The sequence below is a fragment of the Halichoerus grypus genome, chromosome 2 (assembly GCF_964656455.1).
Source record: "Halichoerus grypus chromosome 2, mHalGry1.hap1.1, whole genome shotgun sequence".
NCBI classification, from domain to species: Eukaryota; Metazoa; Chordata; class Mammalia; order Carnivora; family Phocidae; genus Halichoerus; species Halichoerus grypus.
Genome location: NC_135713.1, coordinates 103,863,710 through 103,881,950, shown reverse-complemented (window position 1 = coordinate 103,881,950; position 18,241 = coordinate 103,863,710). Strand labels below are relative to the sequence as shown.

Here is an 18,241-nt window from a genome sequence, read left to right as displayed (position 1 = left end):
TCATTTAACTCTTATTATCTCCTTACAGGCCCTATCTCCAATACAGTCACACTGGGGGTTAGAGCTTCATTGTATGAATTTTGGGGAGACACAATTCAGTCCAAAGCAGAATTCATTCTTAATTATGCATAACAGACCTTTGTAGCCTAAAATGCATGCCATAACAGGAAATCACAAGGGGACAGAAGAAAGAATTAATATAAAAAAATGTTAGAAAAAAGTGTATTAATCAAGAATAGGTCAGTGATTTGTTAACTGCCTCCATAGATCTAAAAAGAAAAAAAGATTATCATAGTTAATAACAGTGGGTTCAAATAAAAACTACAAGTTAGGTTATTTATTAATCTGATCGTACCAATATCACATTCTTTGAATGAATAAACATCAGTAGCTCTTAAAATATGATAATTTTTGAAGACATCATATTTATACTAATGAGATAGAGGGTCCGGACTTTCTTTTAATTTTTTACTGGGTCACTGTGTGATTCTTGAGAAAAATACTTGAACTTTTGCTTTAATTTTCAGATGATAATGGCCTTAGAAAATGAGGAGTGGTTATAATAAAAAAGTCTCAGATATCACTAAAAAACTATTTTGTATTTTACCAAATTGAGATGTCTCATGATTTTAGAGCTTCCACCTAGTAGGAAGCATTCCTTTATTCTATTGTTTGGTGTAACAGAATTGCGCTTTCTCATAATTCCTTTCTAAATTGAGATTTTTGCTTATTATGTAATATCGTTATCTTAAATTTTTCAATTAGGCCATTTTTGATACAGTATAAAAGAGTTATGACTCTTTTTTGTTTGTTTTTCATTTTTTTTTTAAGATTTTATTTATTTGTTTGTCACAGAGAGAGAAAGAGGGAGAGAGAGAGCATGAGCAGGGGGAACGGCAGGTAAAGGTAGAGGGAGAATCAGGCTCCCTGCTGAGCAAGGCGCCTGATGTGGGACTCAATCCCAAGACCCTGGGACCATGACCTAAGCCTAAGGCAGATGCTTAACCAACTGAGCCACCCAGCCCTCCCAAGTTATGACTCTCTGAGCTCAAATCTTTGACAATTATTTATTAAGGAAAAAATAACTTTTTTTCTGAAAAGCACTGATTACATCATATGGCTATATTATAAACGAGTCTAGTATCAGGTCTGGATAGAAATCCTGTTAACTGAGAGACTAATGTATGTTATGTAGCTCTACCATAGCAGGAAATCGACCTTAGAGAGGCTTGCTCTGGTTCTTTGGAAAACTGGCAAATGGGACCAGTGCCAGTTCAGAAAATATTCAACAAAGACCTTTAAAAAAACAGAGTAAAGCACATAGCACGATTATAGTAGATTCCTTGAATTAAAAAACAAGAAGAAAGGGGCGCCTCAGTGGCTCAGTCATTAAGCGTCTGCCTTCGGCTCAGGTCATGATCTCAGGGTCCTGGGATCGAGCCCCACATCAGGCTCCCTGCTCAGCGGGATCCTGCTTCTCCCTCTCCCACTCCCCTTGCTTGTGTTCCTTCTTTCTGTGTGTCTCTGTCAAATAAATAAATAAGTTCTTTAAAGAAAAAAAAAGACAAGAAGAAAGCCATTTTTTCATGACCTTTAGAATGGAATGGGGAGGGGCAATCGTTGAAGACCCTGCAATGACTCAAAGGTAGTTTTTTTGGAGAAAAAATAGAACATTCTAAAAAGTTAGATAACTTTGAGGGATGGGAATAGGGGAATGACTTAGAAATCTCTTCCCCTTTGAATGCCCTTTTTCCACGTAAATAGGCAGCTTTCCCATAAAATAGGATAAATTTGTGGTTGAGGATATTTAGAAGATGCTTACAGGCTAGTGAAGTCAAGTTTAACAGTACTGAAGGAAAGTAAGTATTGGATTTGATTATACTTGAAAATCAGTTAAATAAAACTTTAGCATTTTTGATTAGAAGTTGTATAGAACCTTGTTAACTGAATATGAAGACCCTTATAACTGAGATCATATACTAAACTTTTTTTTTTTTTTTTTTTTTTAATGCTTCAGGATGAATTCCACTCACGGTTACGTTTTAATCGGAGAGGACTGGTTGCCATGGCAAATGCTGGTCCTCATGATAATGGCAGCCAGTTTTTCTTTACACTGGGTCGAGCAGATGAACTCAACAATAAGCATACCATTTTTGGAAAGGTTTGTGTCCAGTTATCTTCAGCTTCTATGATACATATGACCAATATATCTAGGAGCTGCCCTCATAAAAATATTCCCTGGGATTTTATTTATTATTTCTAAAACTGATGGAATATATTCCTTTTACAATGATCTATGAGGGACCACCTTAATTTTTTGTTTGTATGTTTCAAATAAGTCATTGATTATGACTTTAAAATTTTTTTTTCTAAAATCATACTAATGATATTAGCTACTGTGTCGCTCATCTGATATTGTTTTTATGTTTTCAGAAACCTAGGTATTATCTAGGTCACAACATTTAGTAGTTTAAAGTTTATTTTTGTCGATGATGAATTCCCTTAAATATAAAGTGGAAGTTGTGTTAATATTAAAACTTTTTACCTGAAATATTACTTTGAGTAGTACCTATTTAATCCTGCTCACATTTAACATCTTTCTTTAAAAGGGGATTCTGAAGGTTTTGTTTTTTCACTCTCCCTTCTAAAAAATATATTCCCACCTGTTTTAAGTCTTAGGCATGTTAGACATCACTGTGTATAGCTCCCTCTACTGGCTCAATAGGAATGGTTTCCCCACAGTCTAGGCAAAACTGGACTTTGTGAGGATGAAAGGGAAAAAAACAAACAGCACAACTGGAAAACTGATATTATTTTAAAACTCCTGAGAAATGTTGAATGAAAGGACCCATGCTGAAAACATGCAATACAATATGGTTGCTTAAAACTTAACAACATAAGTTAAGAAATAGGTACATTTGAACCACTACAACACGGGTTGTCTGATGTTCATAGATTTTCCTTCCTATTATTTTTAAAAAATAAAAGCATATAATAAAGTGATATTTACGTTGTCATTCTGCACCGCTTTTTACAATTGCTAATATGTACCTTTCACATTAGAGACACAGTATAGCATAGCATACTTTCTGAAAGCCCATCACGGTCAGTTCCGTAACTTCTTTGAATTTCAGTTTTCTTATCTAGAGAAGGAGGATAATGATAGTACCTGCTTTTAGGATGTTTGTGAGACTATAACAAGATAATGGCTGCAAAGCACTTACGTATGGTATTGTTATTTGCTTGTTCCACCCAATTCTAAAATCTGAATTTGTTTATTTTGTTTGAATGAAAAGTTGTCATTCGGTACGAGGTTACTTGGCATTATATTTTCACTTTTAATAAAACCTGATGTTAAATATATATTGGAAGTTCTCTAAAAATGTTATTGAGGGATTGAACTCCCTTTCTGCTTTTTCCCCTGAAGATGAAGTTGCTTTATTTGCATTATTTAATGCATAAGCTCCTATATAAAAATAAGAGATTTCCTTTTAATTATCGAAAAAATATTTTCAGAAGCCTTCCCTTATTTCCAGGAATGAATATAAGAGTTTACAGTTAAGTTTTCTTTTTTCTTTGATAGGTCACAGGGGATACAGTATATAACATGCTGCGGTTGACAGAAGTTGACATAGGTGAGGAAGAAAGACCACGTAATCCACACAGAATAAGAAGCTGTGAGGTAGGAGCATGACGTCTAAGATACAGCACTTAAATTATCATGTAAGAGAAGCGGGCTGTTAGTATTTTTAAACTACTGGATAAAGGCTTTATACTAAATTAACATCACAATTCAGACTTTATCTCTGTAATTTAAGCACAATTTCTGATTAAGAATTTTTTTTTTAAATTGAAGGTTTTGATTTCAAAGATGAGACTTTAGCTGATAATCCAATGTATGAAAACCTTGACTTATGAGGGAAAGTTAGAAGAATTAGGCTTATTTAGCTCAATGAAGTGCCTTCCTAGGTAACTTCAGAGTGACCCTTCATTGAGGAAGTAAGGTCCTTAGAAGCATTTGATTTGGGGTTAAAACTCTGAGTTTGTCTTGCTTACTAGGTATTATGTTTTCTTGAGTATTTTTCCCTTTTGTAAAATAAGGATAAAATACCTTTTACTTAATTGCACATAGGATTATCAGGAGAATCCAGTGAGGCCATGTAAGTGGAAGTACTTTATGTAGTAAATATATCACTAGACTTATAATAGTTATGTGAGCAAAAAATACAGATGTTAACATTAACACAATTAAATACTGGTTTTAATTTCTTGTGAAATTTTTAAAAATGGAATAATGTTTTCAAAATATTTTTTTCATAGGTTTTGTTTAATCCTTTTGATGACATCATTCCACGAGAAATAAAAAAGCCAAAAAAAGAGAAACCAGAGGAAGAAGTAAAGAAATTGAAGCCCAAAGGCACAAAGTAATCAGAAATAATAGAATAATAGAAATTCATTCATTTTGTTTCCTTTTGTAACAACTGTTTACTAGTGAGGGGGAGGCCAGGGTGGACCAGGAAGATATCTGAATTATGAGGGGTTTTTTTTTCTAAATATGCATTTCTTTTATTAAAATACTGTATGTAACTTAAGCTAAAGAAGTATTGTGTCACATGTTTATATGAAATCTGTATTAATAAATATTTATGATCATTGTAGCAATTATTTATGTAAATGTGTTGTTAAGAATTTTTGTTTGTTTTTTTACTTGTTTTTCAATTAATATATGCTCTGTGTAAAAAACTTGGAAGGTCAAGTATGAAGGATATAATGACTGCATGGTTACATAATTTAACTTTTCACTCCTGTTTTGGAGTAAATAAGTTTCAGTATTTTGTGAACAATATTTTTCACATTATTAGTTTTGTCTATTTTATTAAAATAGATATCAGAGAGTTAGATTTCAACTTCCTCTTTTAGTGAATTGTAGCATCCATATTAGTAATTTTAGTGTATTCATAGTTGTTAGATTCAGACAGTTCCAAATACAGTCCTTCCTGACTCCATTTATAAGAAGCAAAGTGTGTTCATATTTCTGAGCTTCAGTTTCCTCATCTTGTAAAATGGAGATTATAATTACAACATCTGGTTGTTAGGAAGAGAAAATGAGCAGGGAAATTTGAAAACACTCAGTGGCATAGGTATTCAATTACATTTGTTTCTTTCCGTGACATCCAAAGTATAAGGAAGTTAAGCTGCTTTTATAAACTGTCAAATGGGAGCCACTTCAATAAGCAGTTGATGTCTTGTGGCAAAATAAATTCTTATATAGCGGAGTATTTGATATTCTATTTTTTGATTCATTTCTTTTGACTAATTTTATCTCTGGGTGAAAGGTCACGGTCACCATATTCAGATACAATATTTCATCACTATTATTTATCTTGACAACAGCCCAAAAGCTGGGTGTTTTTGTTTTTGTTTTTAATTCATAGCAAATATATTAGGGATGATGTGGTAGTCATTGATTGCATCTAGGTTTTGAAATAAAAAATTCCTCTTGTTGCCAAATCTTTTATTTTTTCAATATTTGAAAGAGAGTCTTAATAACTTATTATTTATCTTCCTTGAGATGTCTTTAGTTTGAAGGCTCATAGAAGACAAACAGTTTATTCTTCCCCATGGGCTATTTTTTTTGTTAAGTTTATTGCTTATATATTTTTTTGACAGTGTTGTGTAACTTATCAATTTTAAAGTATTATGACATTTTTAAAGATTAATTACTTCCTATTTGTAGTGCTCTCAGGGCTATATATTTATTAGGTTTTCAGAAAACTCCAGTTTGCTAACCAGTTTTTATAAATATAAAAGGCTTAATTATTTCTGTCATGCTTGACTTAATATATTTAATGGTAGTGCTCAGGATGGATCTTTGGTCATTTGTTTCATCTAATATACTAAATATCTGTGGTCAGAGGCCAATGCCTTAACATTATGCTGAAAATACGGATCCTTAGTATATTTCTGCTGAATACCAAGTCATATTGTATATTCCTGAACAGTTAAAATGTATTCTTCTTGTAAATTCTATTTTAATGCCTTGACAATTCAGCATTTATAAGTTTTGTTTAATTTTCTCAATTTTCTTTCATTCTTATTTCCTTTTTTCTTTCCTTTTTTTAATAAGAAATTTTAGTTTACTTTCATTTGGAGAGGAAGCTGAAGAAGAAGAGGAGGAAGTAAATCGAGTTAGTCAGGTAAAACTCTAATCCCTTTGTTCTGAATTATAGAAGGTATTAGGGTCTATATCTCACTCATTTTTGTATCTCCTGCCGTATACATGGCACAGCATGTTTTTCATGGTACACAGTCAGGAAGTGTTCATTGAACTGATTTGTAAAATGATTTGTTGTCAGTGACATTTGCAACTCCTATGATGATATGCTCTCTTGAAATTAGAGTTTTGTGGGGTTTCTTAACCTGGCTTTTTTTTTTAATCAGTTAGAACTAGAGTTAAAAAATGATTTAACCTTGTAATTCAGATTTTAATTGCTATTTGTTTTAAGTGGTTTGCTAGATGATAATGATTATGATCATTATTATAATAAATAGTGACAGACCAAAGCTTTTATATTCATTTTAATATTATCTATCTATATTTATGAATGTCATTAATTCTCATCACAGCCCTTTAAGATAGGTATTATCATTATCCCAATTTTACCCCAAAATAAATTAAGGTATAGATAGGTTGTAGTTTGCTCAGTCACACAACCAGTAAATAGCTAGAGCTAGGATTTGAACCATGTAAGATACATGTATTTGAATTATATATTGCTTCCTGGTCTTCTACCCCACCAGTGCTTCCACTAGGCCTTTAAGTGATATGATATTTTCCTGTATATCACTTTTGACACAATATGTAATATGTTAAGTAACATGATATTTTCCTGAATATCACTTTTGACACAATACTCATTGCTGAAACACCTATGCCTTGACAATATTAGAGCAGTGAATCTGTTAAATATACTCCAAGAAAATCATCCTCATCCCTCAGATGATGAAGAAATGGAAAGTTGTTTGGAGAGTGAAATGGGGGAAGGGGTGGGGGTGGGGGTAGCCTTTGGTACAGGCAGTTTAGTGGGTTATAATAATAGTGGAGGGTCGAGGGACACCTGGGTGGCTCAGTTGGTTAAGTGTCTGATTCTTGATTTTGGTTCAAGTCATGATCTCAGCATCGTGAGATCGAGTCCTACGTTGGAAGATTCTCTCTCCCTCTCCCTCTGCCCCACACCTCCTCCCTCTCTAAAAAATAATAGTGGAGGGTTGAAATGTTGAGTTTTTTAAAAAGTGGACAATTCCTGTTTTTACATCTGTTTATAAAGAAAATCATAAGGCCTTTAAATCACTCTTCTGTAAATAGATTACCTTTTTGCAGTGTTTAAAAAAAAACAAAGAAAATTAGTGAACGCAGAGACCTAAAGTGTTAGAAGTTTTGTTGTAGTAATTAAAACTCTAAACCTATTTCTAACCAACACTAACAATAGCACTGACTTAAAAGCACATTATTTTTACCCTTGTTTTTAATTTTTTATCCATGTGCTTCCCTCATCATAGAGGATGGTTTCGGTAGGCTAATGTTGGACATATAGTAAGCACACTACTTCTACCCATTGCATTAAGACTGAATTGAAACGGACATGTGTCAAAAACGTTCTGGTCATAATTTTTTCTTGCTGTCTTCAGTATTCCAGGTATTTGATACCATGGATTCTCAACTTCCACCTGTATACTAATATTCTGAACTCTAGGACCCACGGATGAATATTATTTCTGGGCTCTTATCCCACATTCTTGATTTCCTTTAGGAAACATCTCTACTTTAGATATCAAAATTAAATTCATCTTTATTTGAAAACCTCCGTTCCCTAGGCCTCATCAACATTATCAATCACTCTGGCACCTCGATATCTCAGAAGTTATCTTCTTTAGATGTCAGTGCACTAGTCTTGCCTTATTCATGATTCAAATTTCTGCCTTATTAAAATGAAAGATATACCATATGTCATGATCCTGTGGGTATATTTGTAAATGGACAAAACCACAAATGTTAGAACTGGAAATTGCCAGGAGTCCCTTTCACTGATGTTTTCTAAAGATGTCAAGTCTCCTTACATACACATGCCTTCCCCACAACCCCCCCACTCCTGTTTTTCCTTTTGCTTGGGGTAGGTTCTCCTTTATTTGGTTAATTTTTGTTTTTCCTTTAAGATTTAGCTCCACTATCAACTCTGGACGACCTCCACCTCCCTCCCCTACCCATCTCCCACTCAGGCTGAGTTTAACTTCTTTCCGTGGTAATCTGTCTGTGGCTATCAAAGCATATGTTTTGTTTTTTTTTTTTTTAATTTTTTTATTGTTATGTTAATCCCCATACATTACATCATTAGTTTTAGATATAGTGTTCCATGATTCATTGTTTGTGCATAACACCCAGTGCTCCATGCAGAACGTGCCCTCCTCAATACCCATCACCAGGCTAACCCATCCTTCCACCCCCCTCCCCTCTAGAACCCTCAAAGCATATGTTATACTGTACTGTACTGTAATTATTTTCCTCTCTGCTACCTGTGCTAAATATTTATTTTATGTAACCTCTATAACAGTCATGTGCTATAGGTGTTATCATTCCTATTTAAGGGAAGAAATCAATAAGTTAAAGGTTAAATCACTGGTGCAAGACCGTGTAATTAGGAGATGGTACGATCAGAATTTTGAACTTAGATTTCTATAGCCATTTAAGTCTCTAATATGATTTTGAATGCTGCAGAAGCTGCTTCCTTCAAGCCCAAGCCATCAAGAAGGCTGGCGGGAAATTACACTGGTAGCACAGCATTCTGGGGTGGAAGGCAGCTCAGTGCAATTGGCCCCTTGCCCTTTCCTAACTCACACAGGGGCCTGGATATTAGGCTGAGCCACCCTGAGGAGAGAACAAGGGTAGGAGAAAGGAGTTTTTCTATTAGTCTTTTCGTTGAATTAAATTTCTGGTCTAAAGTAAGTTTTATTCACCATTACTTTGAGGTCGACTTTACTAGGAAATTAGTTTGAATTTTTTCTATTTGTAACAACAGTATATATTAAATGTTTAAAGCATATCTTCCTCTGCTGCTTACTATTATACAAAGTAAAACAAACAAAATGTTTAACTTACACTGACTGTGGTGAACTTGATAATCCTAAAGCAATCAGTGTTTGCTACAAGGTTGAAATGTGCAAGGATACCACTGCAGATAGTGTTGGCTTGCCCTTTATGTTGCTCTCAAACCTGAAAAACACTTCAAACTGTGGAAAGACTAAGTAAATTCCTTCCTTTTTGCCAAGAAAATTGCAACCTACAGTCCATTATCATGTGAATAGTATAAGCCTAGTATTGTGTCATCATATTTCTCTCATCTGACTCTGCGCTTTGTGATAAAATTATCAAATGTTTGTTTCTGACTCTCAAATCTGTGTCTCTAGGCTGGCTTACTTTTCTTTTCTCTAGCTGCCTACTGGCCATCTCTCTATGTTTGAATATCTCACTAGTAACCCAAGTCCTGGCCAAGGCTTGATTCATTATCTTTGTTTCCCAGACTTTTCCCTGTTTTGTGACTTTTTTCTACTCCCTGGTATCAGTATCCTCTAGAGAAGAATTTTAGATTCTGACTTTTTTCTTATTCTTTCTCTGCAAAACCAATTTGTTGCACTGTTCTACCAATTTTTCATCCATGACATATCTCAAATTTTTTCCTTTTAATTTATTTTGCTACTACTCTCGTTCAGGCCTTCATTTCTAGCCTGGGCTGCTGCCCTAGTCTACAGACTGGTCTCCCATCTCCTTGCTCTTCCTTCCCTTCCACTCATTACCATCAGAACAGTCTTCTTGAAACCTCATTAAGATGTCACAGTTGCTCTCTGTTGACTATAGAAATAAGGCCGTGACCCTCTTTACCAAGTCTGCCCTCTAGTTTACTTCTTTTTTTTTTTTTTTTTTTTTTTTTTAAAGATTTTATTTATTTATTTGAGAGAGAGAGAATGAGAGAGAGCGAGTACATGAGAGGGGGGAGGGTCAGAGGGAGAAGCAGACTCCCTGCTGAGCAGGGAGCCCGATGCGGGACTCGATCCAGGGACTCCAGGATCATGACCTGAGCCGAAGGCAGTCGCTTAACCAACTGAGCCACCCAGGCGCCCTCTAGTTTACTTCTTAAACCACTTAAAAACCACTGAAAAATCAGGTCCAACACTGTTTTAAAAATTAAAAATTAAATCCCTCCACCCTCCTCAGACCTACAGAATTAGAATCTCCAAGGGAGGGGCCTGGGAAGCTGTACTTTTAATGAATTCTGTGGAGTTCTTATCAGGGAAATGTAGGAAACACTGTGTTAGCAGAGATGAACTATTTGCTGTTCTACATATATGTTTTGTGTTTTCCTTTCTGTATGTCTTTGTTCATGTTCCTTTCCCTGCCTGAAGTGTCCTGTCCCATTCTGGATGTCAAAGTCGTATTTATTTTCAACACCTAAAATACCATCTTTTCTAAATGTCTTTTCTTAGTCGTTCCTTTTTCTTATCTAACCTTTGCCTGTCTTGTGATACTTACATTTTCCTTTAAAAAACATCCATTTTGTTTTATTACACAAGAAACATACAACTGTGTTCTCAATGTATACTAAAACATTATACCCTTTTCTTTCTGCTTTATTAAGCCTGTAGAGTCCTAGGCTGTGAGCTCTCTGATGGTAAACTGTGTCATCTTTGGGTGGCAGTGGGTTGGAACAGAAAGAGCATGAATTTGGGATCATACACATTCATATTGGCACTTCGCTTTCCACTGATACTCTGTGACTGGATAACAGTCTCCCTGAGCCTCAAGTTTCCTCTTTGTAACATGAAATAAGGATGTAGATAGTCATTACTTCGATACAATATGCAATCTCAGAAAATGTTTTTGAAAGTCAGATGTCTTAAGCAATGTACTCTGTGTTATAATTTATATTTGATTCTCAGAAAGCTAAAGAATATCAAACAATCTCTGATATGATTGTGATTATGATGCAGAAGCTGCTGCCCTCATGCTAAGGCAGTCCAGAGGGTTGGCAAAAAACTTCACCAGCAGTTCAGCTTTCTGGGGTTAGAAGCCTTAACTTGGCACGATTGCCCGAGTGCTCTTCCTGAGCACTCCCACTGGGTCCTGGATAGTAGCTTGAGCAGCTTGGAGAGCACTGGGGTACAACCGTATATCATGACCCCCCAACAACCCATTCTCCACATGTGAATGTGTCTTGGCACATTGTGCAGAATCTTCAGCTTATAGAATTCAGCTGTTTTGTCTGTTTATATAATGGAGTCATGAATAAGTTTAACTTGAGAAAATAGAACAACGATAAAAAAAATCATTGAAGTTTATTGGCTTAGAGGAAAGGAAATTTCTCTAGAGGGCATGAGACAAATTCTAGAGTGACTCAAAATGGAAGTTTATTTTATTTATTTTCCTTTTGTACTGTATTTCAGACTTTGAGAATCCCTCCAATACATTTTACCTTTGGGATAAAATGAAACCTTGGTTAGAAAAAGGAACACTAGCCTGAATATTGGGAAAGTATGACCAACAGATATATTTCTGAAAAGTTAGCCTTACTGTTTTTAAATGTGTGTAGTAATTAGAACCAAAGTGAAGTAAGTGTCTTTTACAGTGACTAAGAACAATTTTCAGTTTCAGTGCTTGCGTGAAATTAAATATTTCTAGAGGTCCTGAAAATAATTGTTTCATTATTCATTTGCTTATCAAGTTTCTTTTTTCAGTGACTCTATAGTGTGTTAAGCTTTATTCCAGAACCTGTCTAACATCACAAGTTAATAATTGGTAAAGTCTGAATTGGGGCTTTACTTTATGTGAAAGGAGAAATAAGATAGAGTCCCCTCTGGTTTATGGATTATCAGTGTGGGATTACAGACACTACTTCACCCCACTCATTTATTCATGACAAGGTACCTCTCCCACATGGGTTAGCTTTCCTTCATTATTTATTTCAGTATCTTTCTACTACCTGATAAAATCTCTTTTAGAATAATAGAGTTTTATAGCTCAAAGGGATGTAGTCCAACTTCCTTTCTTTATAGATGAGGAAACTGAGACTCTGGTTAAGTGACTTGCCAGACTGACTTCATTTCCTTTTTGATAGGATTGCATGATAGGAGGATGCCATAATAACATATTTTGAGTTTCGGAAAGCACATTGTCAGTCTCTCATGATATTCTTGTGGACAACATGAGGAAATGTGATCTGGGAGATAGTATAGTCAGATGGATTTATATCTGATTGAATACTTCTGCCCAAAGAGTGCTTTGTTGTCAACCTGTGCATGATTATTTGAGCTAGTAAGTTAAAATGTAATAGGAGTACATGTAAATTCTATACTTGAATTTAATGCAATCAGCTGAATAGGTATAAGACTTAATAGCCTGTAAGCCCTAGTTGAATTATTAAGAGTAAGGTCTCTGGAATAAGAAATTTAACATTCTTTGCATTTTGGGTGGTCACATTTTCAGCATTTTGTTCAGTTCAGAACACATTTAAGAAGGATACTGACAAAGAAACAGAAAGAAAGAAAGAAAGAAGGAAAGAAAGAAAGAGAAAGAGAAAGAAAGAAAAACTGACAAACTAGATGCATTCAGAGGAAGGGAGGATCATGGGGAGGATGGTGATAAAGCCAAGAACCACTGCACATGGAGAATGCTTGAGGAACTGGATATACTTTGGAGAAGTAAAAACTAAGTAAAAATATGATCCTAGGCTTCAGACATTTGAAAAGTTTTTATGGAACATCCCTCCTTTCATTTTGCTTTCTTAAATGATAGTTGTATTCAAATGCCTGTACTGGTTTAAAGTTTACTCCTGAATCTTTGTGTATAATTTAAAAACAGATGTCAGAAAATATTTTTCAAGTGAAAGCTTACAATCAGACAAGTAGTTTCCATGAGGCAAGTTAAATGGTAGGTTCATTATAAAAGTATCGCAATAGCTAGATTTAAAAATAGTGATTAAACTGTGCCACATTCACAGTGATACACATAGTATTTCTCTTACCGCAAGATATGCCAATATTTTTACTTCAAATCCCAAGATACAAAAAGGCTTTTTTCTCACCCAGAAAAAGTTATATTGATAGACAAATACACCACTTTTGAGAATAAAATAAGAATGTTTTGTCCTATCCTTGTTTAGTCCAAGAAATTAAACTTCCCCAAAAGGTTGGGATCTCGGGGGTGGACACGGCATGAAGAGTGCCGCTAGGCCTTTTGCACAGAGGCTCTAAGAAGTGTTGAACAGTCTAATTTATAAACTGTTTTTGCCTCATTAAATGGTATTAAACTTGATCTTTCTAATTGTTTATATTTAAGTAATTTTAAAAAGATGTTAATATATTTATATTCATCTCATATTTCTGCTGTAACCAATTACCATAAATTTAGTGGCTTGAAGCAAAACAAATCTAATATGTTACAGTTCTGGAGGTCAGAAGTCCAAAACAGATTTCACTGGGCTACATATTGGGGTATTGGCAGGGCTGCATTCCTTCTGGAGCCTCTGGGGAGAATCTCTTCCCTTAACTCTTCCAACTTCTAGAGCCTATTTGCATTCCTTGGCTTGTGGCCCCTTCCTCCATCTTCAAAGCTAGCAATAGCCCATAGCGTCTTTCTCCTGCTTTATCATTATGAAACAGACTCTCCTGCCTCCCTCTTTCACTTGTAAGGACTTTTGTGATTACATTGGATATACCCTGACAATCCAGGATAGTCTCCTCATCTCAGAATCCTTAATTTATCTGCAAAGTCCCTTTTGCCATGTAAGGTAACATATTCACAGGTTTTGAGGACTAGGACGTGGACATCTTTAGGGGGCCATTATTATACCTACCAGTCTCTTTGTATTTAAACTAAGCTCTGTGTAGTATACATCATAACAGAAATTGTTTATAGTTCATTTTGAGTTCTAGAAGGTAGAACTAGGATTGGTTGGATGGTTGGAAATTACACATATACTTCTTTTCCCAATTACAGAGAGAACTGTCCAACAATAGAAAACATTTGAAAAGGAGTGGTTTGTGTGTGTATCTGAGGAAAAGCTCCTTTCAGGCGTTGAAACACCGGCTGACTAGTCAGCAGTGATGTCAAGGAGATTCCTGCATTGGGTGGGAGACTAGATTAAGTGGCCTATGAGATCTTTTTTAACTATTAAGTTTTTCTGTCTGTGCTAAAGGTCAAAGAATGTAATAGGGCTCTTCAGAGAAACAGAATACATGTATTCATGTAATTCTGTGCAATATAGCCAGTTTGTTTGAAAAACAATTGTGTGCATTTATTTTGAATTACTCTTGTGAACTATCTTCTAAGTTTTTCTATCTGCATCAAAGAATTAGTTTAGCTGTATGTAAATCATACTGAAGATTTAGTGTTTGGAAATAGTAATCAATAAACTTATTTTGAAGGATTTATCACTTTTTGGAAGAAAAGGTATTTTTAAAAACAGTATTTTCAATCAGTGTGAGAGTTAGCTTCTTACTTATAAAGCTTTAATTTATATTGAAAATTTCAGGAACATGTATCTTTTGCTAGCCATATTTTACCAGTACTAGATTTTATGTAAACGTGTTATCTTGTCCTTTTGGAAAACTTATTTCTTCCTCACTTATGATTATATCCTACATTTTTTCCTAGAGCATGAAGGGAAAAAGCAAAAGTAGTCATGACTTGCTTAAGGATGATCCCCATCTCAGTTCTGTTCCAGCCGTTGGAAGGTTAGTATGCTACAAGTGTGATCCTAAATTATTTTCTGGCTCAGATATTTTCTTGCTGCCTTTGTGAGAAAATGGTCAGTTCTCTCTCTCTCTCTTTTTTTTTTAAAGATTTATTTATTTGAATGAGAGCACGCACTGCAGGGGTTGGGAGTGTTAGAGGGAGAGGGCAAGAGAACCTCAAGCGGATTCCCCACTGAGTGCAGAGCCCAGCGTGGGGCTCAGTCTCACATCCCTGAGATCATGACCTGAGCAGAAATCTGGCCCCTTTCATTTCATCTTGCTATCTATTTCTGTTGAACTAATTAAATTTAAATTTAATTGCTAAGCTTAAATCTTGGGATAGTTTGAATAGGAAACGGTTTGCTTTAAAAGTTTAATGTTTAATTCAAAGTTACTTTGTTAGCTTTTTCCTTAAAGCGTTTTTGTGCCAGTTGGTATGATAGGTAAACAAGGCAGAGTTGAAAGGTTTTGTGAAGTCACCACATTTTAGACGAATCCATTGAGTAGTTATTTCTTATATATTTTAGTAGTTAACAGAAAATGTCTATCTCTGTTTCTCTTGGAGAAGGGAAGATGTCTTACTGTTAAATACAATTGCACATGATATATTGGGCCAGTGTCTCAAAGGGGGATTAAAATGCTATTGCACTGAGTTTAGCTTGTTTTAAAAAATTCTATTTTAAAAAAAAGTCTTTTCTTAATATCCTTGTATTTGAAGGATTTGTTTTTTTCAGCCAGAGTACATCAAGCCAGTGGAAGAAATTGTTTACTGTAGTCCTTTGTTCATAAAAACAGCACCGTTGATTGTTGTTTGCTTTTTTCTGTTAATTCTAGTGAATTCATATGTGTGCTCATGGAGCGTACTTCTTACTCTATTTGTAAAAATGACTCTTTTGTAGAATGTTTCTATTCTACAATTCCATTCTGAAATTCCTGTGTTGAAATAGGTTTTGAACTGTTAATCCTAGCAAAATATTCTAAATTTTGAATAATCCTAAAATTTGCATAATTTTAGTAGTTTCACTTTGAAGCTAAAATTTTCTTGTTTCATTCTTTTTGTAGTGAAAAAGGTGATGCAGTAGGAGATTCAGCTAAAGTAAGTATTAATTTTAATATATAGTTTGAACAACTAATAGAAAATGTTTATAAAATCTTAATTTTTTTCCTTAAAAGGTAGTGTATGTTACTTTTATAATTATATATTTAAAATTTTGAAAAAACTTAAGGAGGATTCTGAGAAGTAATTGGTATGACTGAGATTATAGGAAGAAATCTCAGCTCCTCCACCTCCTCCTCATTCTACTTGAATTAATCTCTGGTTGCGGTCAGTATGCTGGCCAACTGCCTGCAGAAGCCACATTTCCCACTGGGAAAGAATAGGAATGTAGATGGACACAATATCCTGGGTGATACAGAAGGAATACAGCCCGTGTTGCACAGAAGGGCTGTGGGTTACGTGAGCAAACACCCCTTATTTGGGTATCCCATACTCACATAGTTGGCCTAGAGCAGACCCTAGGAGTATTCCCACCTGGAACAGATTCTTCAAGCCCTTACTAATTCAAGACAAGACAAAACAAAACAAAAAACAAAACTGGCCTAGAATGCAATGAGGAGAGTCTCAGATGGATCTCTGGAAGTTTAAGGGGAAATGGGATGCCTGGCAAATACTCCACTTCAATTTCTACAGGATGGAGAATATGAAGGTGCAGAGCATGATGAATATATTGATGGTGATGAGAAGAATCTAATGAGAGAAAGAATTGCAAAAAAGTTAAAAAAGGACACAAGTGGAAATGTTAAGTCAGCTGGAGAGGGAGAAGTGAAGAAATCAGTTAGCCGCAGGTGAGTCAATTACTGTGCTTCTGGGTGTCAGTTTGTCTTCTTATATACTTCACTTTAAATTAGTATTAAGTCCTCTATTCAACTTATTTTTTTAAACACTATTTTCATAATGTTTGATATGTGTACCATTTGTATGTTAGCCTGTTTGGAGGCCTAAAATAGACCAGTTTTAAAGTACTTACAGCAATGGTCCCATGAGTCAAATTCTTCTTCATTTCTTTCTAATCTCTTCTTTAAAAGCCTCTAAATTTTTATATGTGGGGTAAACAACATATTAGTTAGATATGGAAGGCTGTGTTTGTTTAATATGAATACGAACAGTAGAGTATTGTATAGAATGAAAAGAGAAGTCCTCAGATTTAGGTGAGTAAAATTTGCCAGAATTGGTTATGAAAGTATGTGGGCCTGAAAACCTTCTTTAATATCTTTTCAAGTCTGATTTATACTATATACCTCTTCTAATCTCAGTGGTATCAAAAAATTTCAGGAAATGTCTGATGATAAAGAGTTGTTGAGTTTTGTGACTCCTGAAATTCAATTTAATTGAAAAACTCTCCTTTGTGATTCTGTTATTACAACTGTATGGTATACATTTTAAATAATATTGCTTTAAAGATTTTATTTTTATTATTTATTTGAGAGAGAGAGAGAGAGTGCGCCCACAGAGAGAGAGAGTGAGAAGAAGGAGCCGGATGCGGGACTTGATCCCAGGACCCTGGGATCATGACTGTAGCCAAAGTGAGACGCTTAACTGACTGAGCCACCCAGGCACTCCTAAATAATATTGCTTTATAAATGTTTTCAGGGTGCCTGGGTGGCTCAGTCGGTTAAGTGTCTCATTTTGGCTACAGTCATGATCTCAGGGTCCTGGGATCGAGCCCTGTGTCAGGTTCCCCGCTCAGCGGGGAATCTGCTCCTTATCCCTCTCCCTCTGCCCTTCCCACCACTCGTTCTTTATCTCAAATAAATAAATAAAATCTTTAAAAATGTTTTCTTTGGATCGCCTACATTTGGGGATAAGATAGATGTAACTACATATAAACAATATTCTTTTTTTCTGCTATTTCTCAACTTCATATAGAAAAACTTTAAAAGAATGAAAAACATTTCCATGTTTTCATTGCTTCACTCCCTCAGTTTTTTCTTTTATGTAACCAGAAAAGTAATTCCCAGAAATTCCCACTGATGGTATGAACTTTTATATTCAGAAATAGTATTTAACTGTAGTAGAATACCTTTGGGCCACTATTGACAATATTTTAGTGCTTATACATCACATCAGCTCAGTAACTTTAAGTCAGATTACATATACAATCAATATATTTTTTCTCCCTCTGTCATTCAAGACATGCATTTTCTGATTGTTAAGAGCTATGAATTTTTTAAAGATTAGGTTTATAATGTGACAAAAAATACATTTTCAGTTTTTTTAAAGATTTATTTATATTTAGAGAGAGAGAGAGCACATGCATGAGCGGGGAGGGGTGGGGAGGAGCAGAGGGAAAGGGAGTGAGAGAATCTCAAACAGACTCTGCACTGAGCACAGAGCCCGACACAGGGCTCCATCTCAAAACCCTGAGATCATGACCTGAACCGAAACCAAGAGTCGGATGCT

At 35.0% G+C, this 18,241-nt stretch overlaps 1 protein-coding gene across 3 annotated transcripts in view; it reads left to right on the top strand.

Annotated features, from left to right (window-relative positions):
• Nucleotides 1–18,241, top strand: part of CWC27 (CWC27 spliceosome associated cyclophilin) — a 196,450-nt gene that overhangs the window by 15,482 nt on the left and 162,727 nt on the right. For all 3 annotated transcript variants that reach the window (XM_078067278.1, XM_078067279.1, XM_078067280.1), the window contains 7 exons: nucleotides 2,018–2,161; nucleotides 3,584–3,682; nucleotides 4,321–4,424; nucleotides 6,128–6,197; nucleotides 14,702–14,781; nucleotides 15,844–15,877; nucleotides 16,472–16,626. In XM_078067278.1, the coding sequence (XP_077923404.1) occupies nucleotides 2,018–2,161; nucleotides 3,584–3,682; nucleotides 4,321–4,424; nucleotides 6,128–6,197; nucleotides 14,702–14,781; nucleotides 15,844–15,877; nucleotides 16,472–16,626 (686 nt within the window). The remainder of the gene's footprint in view (nucleotides 1–2,017; nucleotides 2,162–3,583; nucleotides 3,683–4,320; nucleotides 4,425–6,127; nucleotides 6,198–14,701; nucleotides 14,782–15,843; nucleotides 15,878–16,471; nucleotides 16,627–18,241) is intronic.